We start from the raw sequence: 22,703 nt of genomic DNA on the forward strand, positions 1-22,703 counted from the left end.
TGTTCAAGCATGAGAATGAATCCTTGGAATTCTGTCAGTTAACATATCGCAGTCTTAAAGAGAGGGCCGTGGGATTTTGTGCGTCATTCTATAAGAAAGAGTAGGCCTATACTTAAATTCATATAGTCAAATAAATATGTAACTTTGATGGGTATTTATAGGAGGAAAGATCTTTGAAATATATCTGGTGATAAGATGGGGAAAGGATGGTAAAATAGTACAAGTCTTGAGTTCTCCGTTGTATGATGATATGCGTCATGCATGTTAGTTTGGCTGATCTTTTAAAGGCTCCTCAATGTGAGCCACAGAACAGAAGTCCAAAAGTAATGATTGCAGTGTGGAAAGGGGTTGAATGAATCCTTTTTACATGTCAAATTACAGTTTTACACCATCAAGCCCCTCTCTTCTCCCCTTCACATCTTAATGCTCTGGCATCATTCGCTCTGACAGTGAAATCATTAGACCTGTGATGTTTATTTTATTATGACAGCGAGCGTCTCTCCTCTACAGTGCGATGCTCTGGAGTGCAAGCATCTCTTAAGATGGCTCCATCTCTTTTCATCTTGTTTCATCTCTTTTATGAACCACTGTTGGCAAATTTGTGGTATAGTAAATTAACGCTCTTTAAGACGTCACATCTTACCAGCTTCGGTGGTAAATTTCACATTTTAACAACTTCAGTGATAGATTTAAGCAGTTTAGGAAAACATTTTGGAGGAAGGAAGTGACTGAATAAGTGTAACGTTTATTTATTTATAAAGCTATACAGACACATCAATATAACCTACATGTTGTTCAGTCTATTAGTTTCCATCGGTCTGTATATTTCTCATATCAAGCAAAAATAGAACCACGAAAATATAGCATGCTAGTGTTGTTGTATTAGAGAGATGCTGTGATGTCCTACAACAATAGTCTTTCACAATTATACCATGAGTCATTATTCATTTTCCCGTACTCTCCAGAGTCAAGGATGTATCCAGATGGTACAGTTGGCTCAGGCATCCAGTGATGGGGAGAAGCTGAGAATCCCTTGGGCCAGGCAGGGTGGGTGGTTCTGGGCTAGGTTTCTCTCTGGTGACAAAAACCGTGTTGGAGGCCAGGGCAACAGCAGGTGGTGGAGAGAACAGAACTGCATCATCATACCCCTCCAGATGTGATTCTGCTAATTGGAGCTAATTAGAGAACATGTTCTTCAGACTGTCGTCGTTAGCATTTGATGCTCATTGCAGTCTCTCATTTCTTATGTTGGTTTGTTGTAGAAAGAAGAACATTTGTTCTAATGAATGTGTTTTATTAACTTTTATAACTTATTTTTGTGATTTTGTTCGTTGTTTCTGTAGGTACACTTGTTCATTTCGGTTTGTACTCATTATTGTGAAGCAACAAATATCACAAGTATTTGTATTTATTGTTGATCCCCATTAGCTGCTACCAAGGCAGCAGCTACTTTTCCTGGGGTCCGGCAAAATTAAGGCAGTTATACAATTTTAAAAACATTACAATACAATCATTACAGAATTCACAACATATTAAGTGTGTGCCCTCAGGCCCATACTCCACTACCACATATCTACAACGCAAAATCCATGTTTACGTTTATGTATAGTGAGTATGTTATGTGTCTGTGCCTATGATTGTGTTATTTCACAGTCCCCGCTGTTCCATAAGGTGTATTTTTACCTGTTTTTTAAAATCTGATTCTACTGCTTGCATAAGTTACCTAATGTGGAATAGAGTTCCATGTAGTCATGGCTCTATGTAGTACTGTGTGCCTCCCATAGTCTGTTCTGGACTTGGACTGTGAAGAGACTTCCGGTGGCATGTATTATGGGGTATGCAAGGTTGTCCGAGTTGTGTGCTATATTTTAAACGGACAGCTTGTCAACACCTCTTACAAAAACAAGTAATGATGAAGTCAATCTCTCTTCCACTTTCAGCTATGAGAGATTGACATGCATGTCATTAATGTTAGCTTTCCGTGTACTTTTAAGGGCCAGCCGTGCTTCCCTGTTCTGAGCCAACTGCAATTTTCCAAAGTCCCTCTTTGTGGCACCTGACCACACGACTGAACATTAGTCCAGGTGCAACAAAATCAGGGCCTGTAGGACCTGTTTTGTTGATAGTGTTGTTAAGAAGGCAGAGTAGCGCTTTATTATGGACAGACTTCTCCCCATCTTAGCTACTGTTGTATCAATATGTTTTGACCATGTCAGTTTACAATCCAGGGTTACTCCAAGCAGTTTAGTTACCTCAACTTGCTCAATTTACACATTATTCATGATGAGATGTAGTTGAGGTTTAGGGTTTAGTGAATGATTTGTCCTAAATACAATGCTTTTAGTTTTGGAAATATTTAGTACTAACTTATTCCTTGCTACCCATTTCAAAACGAACTGCAGCTCTTTAAGTGTTGTAGTCATTTCAGTTGCTGTAGTAGCTGACGTGTGTGTGTATAGTGTTGAGTCATCCGCGTACATAGACTTACTTACTCAAAGCCAGTGGCTTGTTGTTAGTAAAGATTGAAAAAAGCAAGGAGCCTAAACAGCTACCCTGGGGAATTCCTGCTTCTACCTGGATTATGTTTGAGAGGCTTTTATTAAAGTACTCCCTCTGTGTTCTGTTTGACAAGTAACTCTTTATCCACAGTATAGCAGGGGGTGTAAAGCCATAACACACAGGTTTTTCCAGCAGCAGACTATGATCAATAATGTCAAAAGCTGCACTGAAGTCTAACAAGACAACCCCCACAATAATTTTACACATTTCTCTCAGCCAATCATCAGTCATTTGTGTAAGTGCCGTGCTTGTTGAGTGTCCTTTCCTATATGTGTGCTGAAAGTCTGTTGTGAATTTGTTTATTGTGAAAGGGCATTGTATCTGGTCAAACACCATTTTTTTTACAGAAGTTTACTAAGGGTTGGTAACAGACTGATTGGTTGGCTATTTGAGCCAGTAAAGGGGGCATTCCTATTCTTGGGTAGCGGAATGACTTTAGCTTCCCTCCAGGCCTGAGGACAAACACTTTCTAATAGGCTTAAATTGAAGATGTGGCATTATCGTACGCTATTATCCTCAGTAATTTTCCATCCAGGTTGTCAGACCCCGGTGGCTTGTAATTGTTGATAGACAACAATTTTTTAATGTTGAATGTGTTGATCACATTAGCAATATATTTATTTCTGACACATCTTTATACAAAATAATAAAACCATCTACAGTATGAGTATAGTGACTGCACAGTTGTCCCCTACACTATTAGACTATCCATCTATGTCTCATCAAAAACGTGTTCTCATTGTCGTCTAGCCTGGTAGTGGAGTTGTTTGTCCAGGTCTCGGAGCTGCTCCAGGAATCCAGCGTTGGGACAGATGTTTCTGTTTGCAGCCACAGCCTTGATGGCATCCACCAGGGTCAGGTTCTCATCGATCATCAGGTAAGCCAGGACCAGAGAGGACGAGCGACTCAGACCCATCGCGCAGTGGACCAACACATTACCTGCCAGGGCCGGGGAGGGAAGAAAGGCTGCACACTTAGCTCTCATTCAGTTGAAGGAGGACACAGGTACATGGGTAATTTCATCATATGTAAAACATATTTACATACAGTAAGTACGGAAGTACTGTATCTATTTTGTTTACCTAAGTGATGTCTTGGCTCACCCAAATTCCTGGCAACATTTACCGTATCATATTTAGTAGAAGAACATCTCATAGATTACTTGTTCTTTATTTCATATTGTGTAATTTTTTGTCAAAAAGCATTACAGACCTGTAGGCTTAATATCAAAATGGAGAAATTTCTAAATAGCCTACCTCCCAAAAGTTTTCTTTCAACAATGTTGCAACAAATGTTTCTACACACGGTAATCCGTGGTTTCTTATCATGCTTTGGGGCTTAGGGCCCATGGGAGCGGGTAATTGAACTGTCTTCCAGGCTGTGTGTTTCTGCTAGGGATTACTGTAGGCCCTGCTACACACTAGAGGGCTAGTCCGATCAGCCAGTCAAGTCAGCATGTCGAGGAGGGGAGGCATAACCTGCGTTCCAAATAGCAAATTATTCCCGACATAGTACACTACTTCTGACCAGGGCCCATAGGGAATAGGCTATAGGGTGCCATTTGGAACGCACATCTTATTACTGTCATGTCAGATACCGGATGCACTCTGCATAACGAGGACAGGAAGTAGCAGCTCTGCTAAAGCACAAGGCCACAAACATAATTTTGTCATTTCCATGTCCAATGAAAGTGTTGCTTACAAATTACCAGAGAAATCTATTTAAAGTCAATATTCTTGTCCAAGGTCCCCGGTTTATGAGGAGATTACTGTGGGGTACGATATTAGCTTGATATTATGTTTTAGCAGCTTTGTGATTTGCATTTTAACTGCTAATGGAATGGAAGGGAGGATTGTTGCATGTTGTTGGAACTGACAGACTAATGATGTTTGAATATAATTAATTCACAAACAATGTAATCCTAAAGGTAATTTTAGAGAAAATGATACAGAGAAAAAAAACATGCACAGAATATAAAGTCAGAGATGATGCCCTCTGCATGGTAAAAAAGATAATTAGGTCGGCTGGCTGTAAAGCACTTTGTCAACTGATAATGTAAAAAGGGCCTTGTAAAATACATTTGATTGGTTGATTTGATTGACTGGTTGGCTGATTGCTTACTGTTGGGCGAGCTCAGGGCGGTCTTGATAAATTTGGCCGCAGAGTAGAAGAAGGTACTGAGGTCAAATGAGGGCATGTCGAATGCCTCCACTCCATGGTAGGATATTTTTGTGTCCCTGTAGTAGCTGGCACCTGTGTTCACATTAAACTTCCCATCCGCTGCGTTCAAGACGTGGGTGATGTGATGAGTCCGGAGTGTCCTCTTGTCTTTGGCTGCATACCTAACAACACACAAGACCATGTGGTATTGGTAATACCCAGCCATCACGTGTCTGTCTTGAGACATCTTAAGACATTGTTGTTCTAAATATGTGTCTCGTTGGTTATCAAATTAAAGTTTATTTGTCACGTGCGCCGAATACAACAGGTGTAGACCTTACAGTGAAATGCTTACTTACTAACCAATAGTGCAAAAATGGTGTTATGTGAGCAATAGGTAAGTAAAGAAATAAAACAACAGTAAAAAGACAGGCTATATACAGTAACGAGGCTATAAAAGTAGCGACGCTACATACAGACACCGGTTAGTCAGGCTGATTTGAGGTAGTATGTACATGTAGATATGGTTAAAGTGACTATGCATATATGATGAACAGAGAGTAGCAGTAGCATAAAAGAGGGGTTGGTGGTTGGCGGGTGGCGGGACACAATGCAGATAGCCCGGTTAGCCAATGTGCGGGAGCACTGGTTGGTCGGCCCAATTGAGGGAGTATGTACATGAATGTATAGTTAAAGTGACTATGCATATATGATGAACAGAGTAGCAGCAGTGTAAAAAGAAGGGTTGGGGGGACACACAATGCAAATAGTCCGGGTAGCCATTTGATTACATGTTCAGGAGTCTTATGGCTTGAGGGTAAAAACTGTTGAGAAGCCTTTTTGTCCTAGACTTGGCACTCCGGTACCACTTGCCATGTGGTAGTAGAGAGAAGAGTCTATGACTGGGGTGGGGGTCTTTGACAATTTTTAGGGCCTTCCTCTGACACCGCCTGGTGTAGAGGTCCTGGATGGCAGGCAGCTTAGCCCCAGTGATGTGCTGGGCCGTACACACTACCCTCTGTAGTGCCTTGTGGTCCGAGTCCGAGCAATTGCCGTACCAGGCAGTGAAGCAACCAGTCAGGATGCTCTCGATGTTGCAGCTGTAGAACCTTTTGAGGATCTGGACCCATGCCAAATCTTTTTAGTTTCCTGAGGGGGAATAGGCTTTGTCGTGCCCTCTTCACGACTGTCTTGGTGTGTTGGGACCATTCTAGTTTGTTGTTGATGTGGACACCAAGGAACTTGAAGCTCTCAACCTGCTCCACTACAGCTCCGTCGATGAGAATGGGGGCGTGCTCGGTCCTCCTTTTCCTGTAGTCCACAATCATCTCCTTAGTCTTGGTTACGCTGAGGGATAGGTTGTTATTCTGGCAACACCCAGCCAGGTCTCTGACCTCCTCCCTATAGGCTGTCTCGTCATTGTCGGTGATCAGGCCTACCATTGTTGTGTCGTCTGCAAACCTGATGATGTTGGAGTCGTGCCTGGCCATACAGTCGTGGGTGACCAGGGAGTACAGGAGGGGACAGAGCACGCACCCCTGTGGAGCTCCAGTGTTGAGGATCAGCATGGCAGATGTGTTGCTACCTACCCTCACCACCTGGGGGTGGACTGTCAGGAAGTGCAGGATCCAGTTGCAGAGGGAGGTGTTTAGTCCCAGGGTCCCTAGCTTAGTGATGCGCTTTGAGGGCACTATGGTGTTGAACGCTGAGCTGTGGTCAATGAATAGCATTCTCACATAAGTGTTCCTTTTTTCCAGGTGGGAAAGGGCAGTGTGGAGTGCAATCGAGATTGCATCATCTGTGGACCTGTTTGGGCGGTATGCAAATTGGAGTGTGTCTAGGGTTTCTGGGATAATGGTGTTGATGTGAGCCATTACCAACCTTTCAAAGCACTTCATGGCTACGGACGTGAGTGCTACGGGTCTGTAGTCATTTAGGCAGGTTGCCTTCGTCTTCTTGGGCACAGTGACTATGGAGGTCTGCTTGAAACATGTTGGTATTACAGACTCAATCAGGGACATGTTGAAAATGTCAGTGAAGACACCTGCCAGTTGGTCAGCACAGGCCCGGAGCACACGTCCTGGTAATCCGTCTGGCCCCGCAGCCTTGTGAATGTTGACCTGTTTAAAGGTCTTACTCACGTCGGCTACGGAGAGCGTGATTACACAGTCGTCCGGAACAGCTGATGCTCTCATGCATGCCTCAGAGTTGGTTGCCTCGAAGCGAGCATAGAAGTGATTTAGCTCATCTGGTAGGCTCATGTCACTGGGCAGCTCGCGGCTGTGCTTCCCTTTGTAGTCTGTAATAGTTTGCAAGCCCTGCCACATAAGATGAGCGTCAGAGCCGTTGTAGTATGATTCAATCTTAGCCCTGTACTGACACTTTGCCTGTTTTGATGGTTTGTCGCAGGGCATAGCACGATTTCTTGTAAGCTTCCGGGTTAGAGTCCCGCACCTTGAAAGCGACAGCTCTACCCTTTAGCTCAGTGCGAATATTGTCTGTAATCCATGGCTTCTGGTTGGGGTATGTACGTACAGTCACTGTGGTGATGACGTCCTCGATGCACTTATTGATAAAGCCAGTGACTGGTGTGGTGTACTCCTCAATGCCATCGGAAGAATCCCGGAGCATGTTCCAGTCTGTGATAGCAAAACAGTCCTGTAGTTTAGCATCTGCTCCATCTGACCACCTTTTTTATAGACCAAGTCACTGGTGCTTCCTGCTTTAATTTTTGCTTGTAAGCAGGAATCAGGAGGATAGAGATGTGGTCAGATTTACCAAATGGAGGGTGAGGGAGAGCTTTGTACGCGTCTCTGTGTGTGGAGTACAGGTGATCTAGAATTTTTTTTCGCTCTGGTTGCACATTTAACATGTTGATAGAAATTAGGTAGAACTGTTTTTAAGTTTCCTTGCATTAAAGTCTCCGTCCACCACGGTGAGTGGTTTCCTGTTTGCTTATTTCCTTATACAGCTGACTGAGTGCGGTCTTAGTGCCAGCATCTGTTTGTGGTGGTAAATAAACAGCCACGAAAAGTATAGCTGAAAACTCTCTAGGCAAGTAGTGTGGCCTGCAATTTATCACAATGTACTCTACTTGAGGCGAGCAAAATCTAGAGACTTCCTTAGATTTCGTGCACCAACTGTTGATTTTTTTTTTTTTTTTTTTTTTTTTTTTTTTTTAACAAATTATGCACAGACCCCCCCCCCCCCTCGTCTTACCGGAGTGCGCTGTTCTATCTTGCCGTTGCAGCGTATATCCCGCTAGCTGAATATCCTTGTTGTCAATCAGCCACGATTCCGTGAAACATAGGATATTACAGTTTGATGTCCCGTTGGTAGGATATTCGTGATCGTACTCGTCTATATTTATTGTCCAATGATTGTCGTTGGCGAGTAGTATTGACGGTAACGGCAGCTTTCCCAGTCTCCTTCTCCGGGCCTGACCAGGCATCCGGCTCTTTGTTCTCTGTACCTGCGTCGCTTCCTCTTGCAAATAACGGGATGTTGGCCCTGTGGGGTGTTTGGAGAATGTCTTGTGCGTCGTCCTTGTTGTAGAAATATTCGTAGTCTTATCCGAGGTGAGTGATCGCTGTCCTGATATCCAGAAGCTTTTTTTTGCTGTAAGATACTGTTGCAGAGACGTTATGTACAAAATAAGTTACAAATAACGCAAAAAAAACACATAATAGCACAATTGGTTGGGCGCCCGTAAAACTGCTGCCATTTCTTCCGGTGCTATTTTAGTGGTGATACTTAGTGTTCATTAAGCCTGTGTATGCTTGACATAAAGAGTCATAAGTAAAGTGTTACCAGGGTATTTTAATCTCTGGTTGTAACCATGTCCTCGAATCACATCACATCTTAGCAGACACTTTTTCAGTTTCTTACAGTCCTTGCAGGAATTGAATCCACGACCTTGTGACATATGTCACTACTGCACTGTAACGCTTCGAAACACCCGGCTGCGTCATTGCATCATCTGCATTTTCCAGCTAACGTACCATACTATATGACCAGTTCGTTGGCGATGCCACGGTTCGGCAACAAAATATAACATATCTGATGCAGGTACCTTTTGCAAATGGTCGCAGTGGGTGACCACATGAGAGAGAATAATTTCGCAGTATCCTCAAAACCGTGTCTTTTTGACACAACTTGACAGCTACAGGGACATAAACACAAAAAATGCTGCTTGGAGACAAGTGTCCACGAAGTAGGATGCCAGGTCAGTTTAGTAGTGAGCTTGTGCTAGATGTGGCTAGTTAGCGTTAGCTAGCTAGCTAACCTAGCCAATGAGGTGTGTGTGAAAGAAATAGTCAAATAAATAATAATAAACCATCTCTCGAACCACACAGACCTGCGCTTTCGGCGGGGCTGGTCCCGGCCCAACACGCGCGATCAAGACCACCTTCCTAACAGTTGGTCTCATTGTTGAAAGAGCCTACTCTGCCTATCTTTACTATTTATTATTGCATTTCGCTCAAAACTGCATTTGAGGGAAATTATATTATAGCTCTCACAATTAATTTGAGGATGTCATCGGAAATAAATAAATCTTGTCAAATAAATTTATAAAAAATGTAAAGAAATTATGCAATCAAACTGTTTTTATGTAATCACAAATTTTTACTGAATGTGTATGCAAAAAAAAAACGACATTCATATTTTGCTACTTTCTGTCAAGTCCACTCATACAATTTGATGCATACGTTCGATTTATCGAACGTATGCACCACACAGAACGCACTGCAACTGCCTCTGCAACGCAATGCTGCAAGGCAAATGCAGCGTTCCATTGGAAATGAATGTACTTCTGGTGTATCGAAGCGCAATGACGCAGTCGGTGTGTTCGAAGCGTAAGACTTCTGTCATTTCAACAGTAAAACACTGTAGAATGTACAGTAAAATACCTTAAATGTGTTTTACGTAATTGAATATGGTTCATTTTTGGATGTTGTGGTGGGGAAAGAGTCTCTGGCTCTAACATATTTTAAGTTGTGCCTTGTAAAAGGCTAGATTTGTTGCACCCGTGAGTGCGCATGCTGTACCCCCACATAATACAGTAACATACTGTATTTTAGGAATTCTACAAACCTTGTTCTGAAAATCTAGAGTAACTTACTGGCCAAATGCTGTGAGAAATATACTGTAATTCAAAATGGCAAAAAGTGTCAAACCTCTAATAGTTGACTGGCTAGCCATGTCCTTTTAATCTGCTATGCCCTGTAGTCACTGTCAGTTTAGAAGCCTTTGTTGAGGCATAAAGTACAAGTGATATAAAACACCAAATATCAGATGGTATATAATTATATATTCACTATTAGCAATTTCTGATTTTGATTTTAATACAATTCAACAATAGAGTACTGTATTGCTGTTTCGCTGTATATGTAATGCAGCATATTGTAAATTGTGGTGCGTTGTGGAAAAATATTGTGGGAGGGGAAAGAATCGTTGGCTCATTAACATATTTTAAGGCTTGCCATGTCAGCGGCTATATTTGCTGCACCCGTTAGTGAAAGATCTGTGCCAATTTATGATATGTGTAGTAGTTCCCTAAAAATTACATGTATATAGGGGACAGATCAGAATGGTAGCGGGTCTTAAAACTTTTATATTTTGAGTATTTAACCATTTTAGGCCTCTAGAAGTATTTGTCCATTTTAGGCCTCTAGAAGTGCAAGTCATATAAAACACCTAGTATTCATTAATATGCTGTAATATTCAAATGCCCTGTAGCCAACCTGCTTGCGCCAATCCCGTGTAATTAAAGTAAAATCAAATCAAATAACTTTATTTGTCACATGCGCCGAATACAACAGGTGTAGACCTTACCGTGAAATGCTTACTTACAAGCCCATAACCAACAGTGCAATTCAAGAATGAGTTAAGAACATTTTTACCAAATAAACAAAAGTAAAATATTATAAAACTAACACTGTAAAATAACAATAATGAGGCTACATATAGGGGGTACCGGTACCGATGTCAATGTGCGGGGGTACAGGTTAGTCGAGGTAATTTGTACATGAATGGTAGGGTTGAAGTGACTATGCATAGATAATAAACAGCGAGTAGCAGCAGTATACAAAACAAATGGAGGGGGGTGTCAATGTAAATAGTCCGGTGGCCATTTGATTAATTGTTCAGCAGTCTTATGGGTTGGGGGTAGAAGCTGTTAAGGAGCTTGGTTCTAGACTTGGTGCTCCGGTAGCGCTTGCTGTGCAGTAAAAGTCTATGACTTGGGTGACTGGAGTCTCTGACCATTTTTTGGGCTTCCTCTGGGCTGACATTCTTAGTGTATTTGTCACTTTTACAGTATTATACTGTGTGTCATTGCTTTGACATTATAGTAATTTACAGGAAGCTGGCATCAAGTTACTGTGAAAATCTCAATACTGTGTTGGCTCTATCCAGAGATTGAGATACACTGTATCATAAGATATCTTGTTGTAATTACATAAATGTTTAAGACCAATGTATCCTTAATTACAACATTTTCAGTAACGGTTACAGAAAAGTTTTCCTGCCATGACTGATATGTGTTTCATTTATTAACCTTGGCTGAATGCACTGACAGTAAGTTGCTAAGTACAAGTGGTGCCCACTATATGACCTAAATGTAAAACATTTAAATGTTTAAAAAAAACACTGGGTAATATGTCACTGGGAAATTCCAGTAATATACTGTAAATTAGATTACAGTAACTTACTTGGTACTGTAAATTAGATCACAGTGACATTTTTGCTACCATAAAGTGGATAACCATATTTGTACTGTAAAATTACGGTAACTTACTGGCCAATTGATGCCAGTAAGTTACTGTACATTTGACAGATAATGTTTTACAGTGTGGGCTTATTAACAATGTATGCAGTTTTGACAAGGAACAAGCTTCAGTCTAAGTGATGAAAAAATGTCACATACACTACCGTTCTAAGGTTTGGGGTCACTTAGAAATGTTCTTGTTTTGAAAGAAAAGCAATTTTTTTGTCCATTTAAAATAGCATCAAATTGATCAGAAATACAGTTTAGACATTGTTAATGTTGTAAATGACTATTGTAGCTGGAAACGGCAGATTTTCTTATGGAATATCTACAGTTGAACTTAGGTTGGAGTCATTTAAAACTCGTTTTTCAACCACTCCACAAATTTCTTGTTAACAAACTATAGTTTTGGCAAGTCGGTTAGGACATCAATGTATCACAATTCCAGTAGGTCAGAAGTTTACATACACCAAGTGGTCTGTGCCTTTAAACAGCTTGGAAAATTCCAGAAAATTATGTAATGGCTTTAGAATCGTCTGATAGGCTAATTGACATAATTTGAGTCAATTGGAGGTGTACCTGTGGATGCATTTCAAGGCCTACCTTCAAACTCAGTGCCTCTTTGCTTGACATCATGGGGAAATCAAAATAAAAAAGCCATGACCTCAGAATTTTTTTGTAAGCCTCCACAAGTCTGGTTCATCCTTGGGAGCAATTTCCAAACGCCTGAAGGTACCACGTTCATCTGTACAAACAATAGTGCGCAAGTATAAACACCATGGGACCACACAGCCGTCATACCGCTCAGGAAGGAGATGCGTTCTGTCTCCTGGAGATGAACGTACTTTGGTGCGAAAAGTGCAAATCAATCCCAGAACAACAGCAAAGGACGTTGTGAAGATGCTGGAGGAAAAAGGTACAACAGTATCTATATCCACTGTAAAAAAAAAAGTCCTATATCGACATAACCTGAAAGGCCGCCCAGCAAGGAAGAAGCCACTGCTCCAAAATTGCCATTAAAAAAAAAGCAAAAGCAACTGCACATGGGGACAAAGATCGTACTTTTTGGAGAAATGTCCTCTGGTCTGATGAAACAAAAAATAGAACTGTTTGGCCATAATGACCATCGTTATGTTTGGAGGAAAAAGGGGGAGGCTTGCAAGCCGAAGAACACCATCCCAACTGTGAAGCACGCGGGTGGCAGCATCATGTAATAGTACCCACAAAACACCAGTCTCAACGTCAACAGTGAAGAGGCGACTCCGGGATGCTGGCCTTCTAGGCAGAGTAACTCTGTCCAGTGTCTGTGTTCTTTTGCCCAACTTAATCTTTTCTTTTTATTGGCCAGTCTGAGATATGGCTTTTTCTTTGCAACTCTGCCTAGAAGGCCAGCATCCCGGAGTCACCTCTTCACTGTTGACGTTGAGACTGGTGTTTTGCAGGTACTATTTAATGAGCTGCCAGTTGGGGACTTATGAGGAATCTGTTTCTCAAACTAGACACACTAATGTACTTGTCCTCTTGCTCAGTTGTGCACCGGCGCCTCCCACTCTTTCTATTCTGGTTAGAGACAGTTTGTGCTGTTTTGTGAAGGGAGTAGTACACAGCGTTATGAGATCTTCAGTTTCTTAGCAATTTCTCGCATGGAATTAGCCTTCATTTCTCAGAACAAGAATAGACTGACGAGTTTCCGAAGAAAGTAATTTGTTTCTGGCCATTTTGAGCCTGTAATCGAACATACAAATGCGGATGCTCCAGATACTCAACTAGTCTAAAAAAGGCCAGTTTTATTGCTGCTTTATTCAAGACCACAGTTTTCAGCTACAACAGTTTTCAGCTGTGCTAACATAATTGCAAAAGGGTTTTCTAATGATCAATTAGCCTTTTAAAATGATCAACTTGGATTAGCTAACACAACATGCCATTGGAACAAAGGAGTGATGGTTGCTGATAATGGGCCTATGTACGCCGATGTAGATATTCTTTTTAAAAATCTGCCGTTTCCAGCTACAATAGTCAATTACAACATTAACAATGTCTACACTGTATTTCTGATCAATTTGATGTTATTTTAATGGACAAAAAATGTGCTTTTCTTTCAAAAACAAGGACATTTCTAAGTGACCACAAACTTTTGAACGGTAGTGTATATTTACAAAAAAAATTATGAACTCAAGCATCTGCTACGTGGCACTTACAGTGTAACATATTATTTTGAGGATGAGTTCTCTTACATGTCTCCTATGTAGATCCTGGGCTGGACCTCATCCATATGGTCACTGGTCCCTGGTTTGGTCCACATCAGCCTCTGGAGCTCTGAGGCTGTGGGAGTCTCGTACCTGCTCTCTGCCCCCTCCGAACCCCCCAAACAACTGCGGATGCTGTCCATGCCCTGGAGCATGTCTGGCTGTCTGGGTGGTGATGGTGGTGGTCTGAAACTCCTGTTGCTGGTAGACCTCCCACTCAGTCTGCTTTTGGAGTCACACATTTAKATTTTTATCAGCGATTCCAATATGGTACAATACAATAACACAACTACATTAATACAATGCCAAGAAGTGTCCTTGTTTGTTTCGTAAATCTCTGTTGTAATGAATTCTCTACTGTCATGTTTTTTTCATCATATTTTAAATAACACTGTCATAATGACAACAACACATCTGCCACACTGCTCCTCAAAACGGGGCCCCTCAGGGGTGTGTGCTTATAGTCTCCTCCTGTACTCCCTGTTCACCCACGACTGCGTGGCCAAGCACGACTCAACACCATTAAGTTTGCTGATGACACAACGGTGGTAGGCCTGATCACCAACAACGATGAGACCTGGCAGTGTGGTGCCAGGACAACAACCTCTCCCTCCACGTGAGCAAGACAAAGGAGATGATCGTGGACTACAGGAAAAGGAGGGCTGAACACACCCCCATTCACATGGATGGGGCTGTAGTGGAGCAGGTCGAGACACACACCAAGAATGTCATGAAGAGGGCACGACAACGCCTTTTACCCCTCAGGAGACTGAAGAGATTTGGCATGGGTCCTCAGATCCTCAAAAAGTTATACAGATGCACCATCGAGAGCATCCTGACCAGTTGCATCACCGCCTGGTATGGCAACTGCTCGGAATCCAACCGTAAGGCGCTACAGAGAGTAGTGCGTACAGCCCAGTACATCACTGGGGCCAAGCTTCCTGCCATCCAGGACCTATATACTAGGCGATGTCAGAGGAAGTCCCCAAAACTTGTCAGACTGTTCTTTCTGCTACCTCACGGCAAGCAGGACCGGAGCGCCAAGTCTAGGACCAAAAAGGTTCCATAACCGCTTCTATCCCCAAGCCATAAGACTGCTGAACAATTCGTCAAATAGCCACCCGGACTATTTACATTGACACCCCCTACCCCTTTGTTTGTACACTGCTGCTACTCACGGTTTATTATCTATGCAGAGTCACTTTACCCCTACCTACATGTACAAATTACCTCGACTAACCAGTACCTCCGCACAATGTCTCGGTACCAGTCCCCCCTGTATATAGCCTCCTTATTGTTAGTTTCTGTTAATTTTTTTTTTTTTACTATAGTTTATTTCATAAATATTTTGTTAGCTCTATTTTCTGAACTGCATTGTTGGTTAATAAGGGCTTGTAAGTAAGCATTTCACGGTAAGGTCCTATACCTGTTGTCCTATACCTGCATGCGACAAATAACATTTTATTTGATTTTGATTTTGTCATGAAGCATTATGACCATCCTGTGTCACTTTACTTGGACTAAGAAAATACACTTTATGACACTGTCAAGAAGCATTAAGACCCTCATAATCATATAAGCCAGATAGGCCTATTACGTACATGGCCTTATATCAGTCAGAGGGTCTGTCTTGTCCTGCTCAATAAATGTGCTCCTGCATTCATCCCAGTCATCAGCAACAGAGCATTGGGGTAGGTGCATTTCTGACATCAATGTGTGCGCAATTACAAAGACATTTTAATATGGTCAATAAAAAAATATATAACATAGCCTACCTGTCAACAGTATGTTTATGATGTCATGGTATATTTCGCCTTGTTTTGTAATTTTTGACACTTATGTTGTCATATTACGTTATTTTATGGCTGGCTATGTCACAACAGGTCTAAATATGTGTCATGACAGTATTATAACAGGTTATGTCAGCAGTTATGACATGGTTATGACTGTGTCATAAGGTGTTAGGATGCTGGGTGTCAAGTAAAGTGTTAACGCATTAATTTAGATAGGATTTGAATGATTATGCTCTGGGCTTTGGATAGGGATACATATTTATCTTATATGTTGTCATCGTAAAGAAACCTTTAGCAAGCTTATTTTTATTCCAGTTTTATAGAGATGAAATGTAATGCTCAGCGGTGGGGTTTGGAGATTTATTGTCCATGGGGACAAGACAAAATCTGTTTCTGTGACTATTTGTAAAGCGGACTGGTGTAGCATATGTAAGTGCACTCCAACATCTTGATAGCTTCATCCATCTCTATCTTTCCTACATCCGCACACACACACACATTATAGTAGTGTATGCGTGTGTGAGAGAGGAGAGGTGTATCTATGCATAAGTATAACATATGAGCTTTACACTGAGTACCTGGAGGCTCTTCCTCTTCATTGATCTACAACTACATTTCCTCTTCTCTCACTTCTCTCTTATTAATGGGCAGTTTTTTTCTCCACACGCTTTAGACCAGTGTTTCCCAACTCTGGTCCTCGAGTACCCCAACAGTACACATTTTTATTGTAACCCTAGACAAGCACACCTGGTTGAATGAGGTGTTTGTCCAGGGCTACAACAAAAATGTGCACAATTGGGGGTACTGGAGGACCAGGGTTGGGAAACACTGCTTTAGACAGTGGAATACTGCAGGGCAGCTGCCTTAGCCCACATCCTAACGTAATATAAACTCAGCAAAAAAAGAAACGTCCCTTTTTCAGGACCCTGTCTTTCAAAGATTATTCATAAAAATCCAAATAACTTCACAGATCTTCATTGTAAAGGGTTTAAACACTGTTTCCTATGCTTGTTCAATGAACCATAAACAATTAATGAACATGCACCTGTGGACCGGTCGTTAAGACACGAACAGCTTACAGACGGTAGGCAATTAAGGTCACAGTTATGAAAACTTAGGACACTAAAGAGGCCTTTCTACTGACTCTGAAAAACACCAAAGAAAGATGCCCAGGGTCCCTGCTCATCTGTGTGAACGTGCCTGCTTAGGCATGCTTCAAGGTGGCATGAGGACTGCAGATGTGGCCAGGACAAAAATGGCAACGTCTGTACTGTGAGACGTCTAAGACAGAGCTACAGGGAGACAGGACGGACAGCTGATCGTCCTCGCAGTGGCAGACCACGTGTAACAACACCTGCACAGGATCGGTACATCCAAACATCACACCTGCGGGACAGGTACAGGATGGCAACAACAACTGCCCGAGTTACATCAGGAATGCACAATCCCTCCATCAGTGCTCAGATTGTCCACCATAGGCTGAGAGAGGCTGGACTGCAGCTTGTAGGCCTGTTGTAAGGCAGGTCCTCACCAGACATCACCGGCAACAACATCGCCTATGGGCACAAACCCACCGTCGCTGGACTAGACAGGATTGGCAAAAAGTGCTCTTCACTGACGAGTCACGGTTTTGTCTCACCGGGGGTGATGGTCGGATTCACATTTATCGTCGGGTGAGGGTGAGGGTTAGTGCCATTCCCCCCAGAAATGTTCGGGAACTTGCAGGTYCCATGGTGGAAGAGGGGGGTAACATCTCACAGCAAGAACTGGCAAATCTGGTGCAGTCCATGAGGAAGAGATGCACTGCCGTACTTAATGCAGCTGGTGGCCACACCAGATACTGACTGTTACTTTTGATTTTGACCCCCCTTTGTTCATGGACACAGTATTCAATTTCTGTTAGTCACATGTCTGTGGAACTTGTTAAGTTTATGTCTCAGTTGTTGAATCTTGTTATGTTCATACAAATATTTACACATGTTAAGTTTGCTGAAAATAAATGCAGTTGACAGTGAGAGGATATTTCTTTTTTTGCTGAGTTTATATATCAACAACCTTCCTTATGCCTTATCTGAATCTCAAAGTACTATATTTGCAGATGATACTGCAATTTATACAGCAAGACAATCTGTTCAACCGGTACAGCAAGCTCTACAAGTAGATCTGGGAAATATCAGGGAGTGGGTTTGCTGGAACAAACTTGTTTTGAATGCTAAGAAAACCAAAGTTATGTTGGTCTGTTCCATAAGGAAAATGCCAACAACATGGGATGTGATTAAGCATGGGGGAGTACAAATTGAGGAAGTTGCAGAAACTAAACTACTAGGGGTGCAGCTAGACAACTGTTCATCGTGGTCGTCTAAAAAAAAAAGGATCTATGTAATAAAATAATAAACACTGCATCAGAAGGATAGCTAAATACTTACCAGGAAAGTTTCTTAAGCAAAGAACCCAAGCATTAATTGGGAGTCAGGTGAACTACTGTTCTGTGGTCTGGGGAAATGCATCAGTAAGTGAGATTAGGAGGCTGCAGATTTCACAGGACAAAACAGCAAGGATTGTTTTAAGGTGCTCTTGGGTGGTCATCAATCAACAAGATAATTGAAGAAAATGTCATTTTATTTCACAATGTACACCATTTTAAAATGGCTAAACTTCGATAACAACATTATTCAGTTATCAGACAGACATTCAGTAAATACCATGACAATATTGTCCACCATCTGTCTTATCCCGGCAGAAAAGAGAAATAGTTGAAATAACATTTAGATTCAGAACAATAAATAAATTGAAAAATGTGTCTGAGCAAACCAGAAATATAATATAAATTCAAACAATACTTTAAAACCACTTAAATATAATAAATTGGAAGGTTGTGCATGACTATGGTAGAAGACTGTCAAGACTATTTATCTGGTCAATATGTCAGTGTATTATGTCTTATTTGTTATAATCACATTTTCACATAAAACAGTGTATTATAAATTGTAGTGTAATGTTTAAGGACTCTTGGAAGAGTAGTCCTAATGAGGACTAAAAGAGATCCTAATAAAATAAAATCTCCCCCCCTCCAAATCAGGGGCGCAAAGCTGATTTGCCTTATGTCCATGTTGAGCTGTAGCTCTGCTTCTATAGCCTCAGGCTAACCTGTCCTTCCTGCTCCTCTCTGCCTCACTTTTGTGTAATTAAAGATGCTGTGTGTGTGGGAAAGTGCCCATATTTAACACCGAGGGTAAATCAAAATGTGTTTTTACCTCTACTTACCTCTAGTCTCCCTCCTCTTGCAGGGTTCATGAATTACAGTTCCTCTTTTGCTTCGGGGGTTTGTTCTAGATTTTTTAATAACAGAGGATTGAGGAATTATCCATGCAATGATGTACAGTACATACATTTTTCAGATTATGTGTTATATTTAAGCAATAAGGCCCGAGGGGGTCTGGTGTATGGCCAATATACCATGGCTAAGGGTTGTATCCAGGGACTGTCGTGCCTTAGCCGTGGTATATTTAAGCAATAAGGCACCGAGGAGGTGTGGTATATGGCCAATATACCATGGCTAAGGGCTGTTATTAGGCACGACGCAACACGAAGAGCCTAGATACAGCAGTGGTATATTGGCCATATACTACAAATTCCGGAGGTGCCTTATTGCTATTATTAACTGGTTACCAATGTAATTAGAACAGTAAAAATATAAATGTTGTCATACCCGTGGTATACAGTCTGATATACCACAGCTTTATAATGTCAGACGTACTCTGTTTTACTTTGCTACAACCTAAAGAAAGCATGTACAGTATATACGGTGATCTACAAAAAGTTATTGGCACCCTTGATAAAGTGAACAAAAGACTATGAAATAAATAATACAAATGATTAGCTATATTGTATGCAGTTTTTTATATATATTATTTTATACTAATACAATTGCTCAGAGAAAGAGATTTTGTTTAACAAGTAATACCTTTTTTCTAAAAAAGTATTTGGTGTCAAAATTATTGGCACCCTTAAAGATTCTTATAAATATAATCAAACTAAATTAAATCTGCATTAACATTCCACTCTTTTAAATTAATCTCAGTTTAAGGAACTGTATTTTGGCCTTCCACTGTGGTATAAAAAATAAGGTAACACGTGTGTAAAATACATTTGTCATCCATCACCATTGGGAAAGGCAAAGAACTCACAAATTAAACGAGACAAATGGTTGTTGACCATCATAAATCCGGCAATGGGTACATAAAAATGGAGAAAAAAAKCCCGAAATATACCACTAACCACTATTAGGGCAATAACCACTTGAACAGTGGTAAATGTGCCTGGTAGAGGGTGCATTTGTATCTTGTCCCCATTCAGTGAGGAAGATGATTTGGGAGGCAAAGAAAAGTCCAAGGGCCACAGTTGGAGAATTACAAAACTTGGTTGCATTTTGGGGTCACCAAGTCTCTTAATCTACAATTAGATGCCACCTCCATGCTATTTGGAAGGGTTGCCATAAAAAAAGCCTTTATTGAAAGCAACCGACACATGTAAACGCTTGGAGTTTGCTAAATGCCATTGGCACTTGTACTGGAACGGGGTGGTATGGTCAGATGAGCCGAAAATAGAGGTCTTTGGTCATGCACACCAGCGGTAGGTTTGGCGTCGAAAGAAGGATGCATATGCAGAAAATAACCTCATACCTACTGTAAAATATGGTGGTGGATCTTTGTTATGGGGCTGTTTTGCTTCCACTGGTCCTGGGGCCCTTGTTAAGATTAACGGCATCATTAACCTTACCCAGTATAAGGACATTTTAGCCAAAACCTGGTTGCCTCTGCCAGGAGGTGGACACTTGGTCAGAAGTGGATCTTCCAGCAAGACATTGACCACAAGCACACCAAAATCCACAAAGAAATAGTTAACCACATAATCAACATTTTGCAATGGCTGTCTCAGTCATTGGACTCGAACCCCATTGAAAACCTGTGGCTGGTATTGAAGAGGGCAGTCCATCAGCACAGACCATGGGATATAAAGTATCTGAAAATATTCTGCACGTAGGAATGGTCTAAGATCCCTCCCAATGTGCTGTCCAGTCTCATAAAACATTATAGAAAAAGGCTGTGTCATTATCCTAGCATTAGGGTGCACAACATATTGAAAACAGGGGTGCCAATAATTTTTTGACATACATTTTTGAGAGAAAAAAAATGATTATTTGTTCAACAAAATCTCTCTGCGCAATTGTATAAAATAATATAAGGTAAAAAATGTGGAGTATGCAAAGTAGCTCAGCATTTGTATGATGAATGATTTGTATGATAATTTTTTTTTGCTCATCATTATCAAGTGTGCCAATACTTTTGGATGTGACTGTATATCCAAATGTATGTTGTGAGGAGATTACTGAACAACAGACAACTCATAAAATGTATATTAGACAGCTGAAATAATAGACACTTGCCTTGTAGTGTTGCTTGTCAGGAAATCTTATTAAATAGGAGCTCTTGTACATGTAGGCTAGCGGCACAACTGTCTAGGTACTAGTAGTGTCATCTACCATGCAACTTTTTCTTTCTATTTAAATATCTGAATGATCTCAGCTCAAAATAATTCTGGCATCATCTTCTGCATACCCCAAAAGTTATGTGAGCTAAGCTACCAGTAGGTATGGAGAGCGTTAGAGGACATACTGTTTGGTTTTGTCGGCTGCAAGAAAATAACTTTATGAAGTACTGTACTGCTCTTGCTTTCTATGTTTCTGTTTATGGAAAAGGACATTCCTTTAGATTTTGTGCAGAAGGTATGAGATTACCTCATTCATTTTGACACAATGCAGAAAATGTGAAAATGTGTTACCCATGGCAAATAATCTTGAAACCTGAAAAAAGTATTCTTTCCGAACATCCATAGAACTTTTTATTATGTCAGTCAATAATACAATTAATCTAAAACATAATATTGCAGAATATTTTATTCAACATACAGTTATGTAGATGTATGTTTGTTTTAAGGTAGTTTATCCATAAGAAAGTTAATTGACATTTATTTTCACTTGATGTAAATATCAACTTTCTCTTTTAAGCTTCATGTCATACTGATAAAAATGTAAATTCCTTGGGGGAAAAAACGATTATAATTCTTTTATTTATTCACGCTGGCATTTTTTAACATTTGGTCAATTTTCAAATATATATTTTTTAAATTCCAGATATATTTGTCACATGCTTCTTAAATAACAGGTGTAGACTAATAGTGAAATGCTTACTGACGGGGCCTTCCCTAAAATGCAGAGAAGAAAAAAAACAAGAAATAGTAGAAAAATAATAACACAAGGAATACACAATAAGTAACAATAACTTGGCTATATACATGGGGTACCAGTACTGAGTTGATGTGCAGGGGTACGAGATAATTGACATAGTGACATACTGTATGTACTAATAGGTAGGGATAAAGTGACTCGGCAACAGGATAGATAAAACAGTAGCAGCAGTGTATTTAATGAGTTAAAAAGAGTTAGTGCAAAAAGGGTCAATATTCCGGGTAGCAATTCGATAACTATTTAACTAAGTATTTAGCAGTCTTATAGCTTGGGGCTAGAAGCTGTTCAAGGTCCTGTTTGTTCCGGACTTGCATTAGTACCGCTTGCCGTGCGGTAGCAAAAAGAACAGTCTATGACTTGGGTGGCTGGAGTCTTTGACAATTTGTAGGGTCTTCCACTGACACCGCCTGGTATAGAGGTCCTGGATGGCAGGGAGCTCGGCCCCAGTGATGTACTGGGCCATACGCACTACTCTCTGTAGCGCCCTTGCAGTTGGATGCCTAGCAGTGGCCATACCAAGCGATGATGTAGTCAGTCAAGATGCTCTCAATGGTGTAGCTGTGTAATTTTTTGAGGATCTGAGGGCCCACGGCAAATCTTTTCAGCCTCTACCGAGTACGGATCCCGGATCCGGGTTTGAAAATAGACAACTTACGGTGATCGCCACAAATAGTCATATTAAACATTCCTGAAAATAAAAGTGTCTCACATGCTTCWAAAGCCTRGAATCTTGCMAATCTAACTGCGTTGTCAGATTTAAAAAATGATTTACTGCGAAAGAATAGGATGCGATTATCTGAGCTCAGCGCTCCATAAATAAATACTTTTCCAACCAGCACAAGCGTAACATTATCACAGATWGCATTGAA

At 41.0% G+C, this 22,703-nt stretch overlaps 1 protein-coding gene across 2 annotated transcripts; it reads right to left on the reverse strand.

Moving 5' to 3' along the window:
* Nucleotides 1-744: 744 nt before the first annotated feature.
* On the reverse strand, nucleotides 745-21,053 carry LOC111978709 (dual specificity phosphatase 29). 2 transcript variants are annotated; one of them, XM_024008923.2, is made up of 5 exons: nucleotides 20,974-21,053; nucleotides 18,792-18,856; nucleotides 13,723-13,959; nucleotides 4,681-4,901; nucleotides 745-3,498 (listed from the first exon to the last, which is right to left on the reverse strand). In XM_024008923.2, the coding sequence occupies exons 3-5, from the start codon at nucleotides 13,887-13,889 to the stop codon at nucleotides 3,296-3,298; spliced, it is 591 nt and encodes a 196-aa protein (XP_023864691.1). In that variant the 5' UTR covers nucleotides 13,890-13,959; nucleotides 18,792-18,856; nucleotides 20,974-21,053; the 3' UTR covers nucleotides 745-3,295. The 2 variants fall into 2 exon arrangements, with proteins under 2 accessions (XP_023864691.1, XP_023864692.1); XM_024008924.2 differs by having other exon boundaries at nucleotides 18,782-18,856.
* Nucleotides 21,054-22,703: the final 1,650 nt, after the last annotated feature.

The sequence above is a fragment of the Salvelinus sp. IW2-2015 genome, linkage group LG18 (assembly GCF_002910315.2).
Source record: "Salvelinus sp. IW2-2015 linkage group LG18, ASM291031v2, whole genome shotgun sequence".
Classification (NCBI taxonomy): domain Eukaryota; kingdom Metazoa; phylum Chordata; class Actinopteri; order Salmoniformes; family Salmonidae; genus Salvelinus; species Salvelinus sp. IW2-2015.

Bases quoted from the DNA above. Each gene is read 5' to 3' on its own strand.
- LOC111978709 (XM_024008923.2), bottom strand. From the start codon at position 13,889: ATGCTCCAGGGCATGGACAGCATCCGCAGTTGTTTGGGGGGTTCGGAG. The intron at 4,902-13,722 runs GTAAGAGAACTC...GTGTGTTGTTAG, and splicing joins AGGATCTACATAGGAGACAT to GTATGCAGCCAAAGACAAGA. The intron at 3,499-4,680 runs GTAAGCAATCAG...CGGCCCTGGCAG, and splicing joins CGCCCTGAGCTCGCCCAACA to GTAATGTGTTGGTCCACTGC.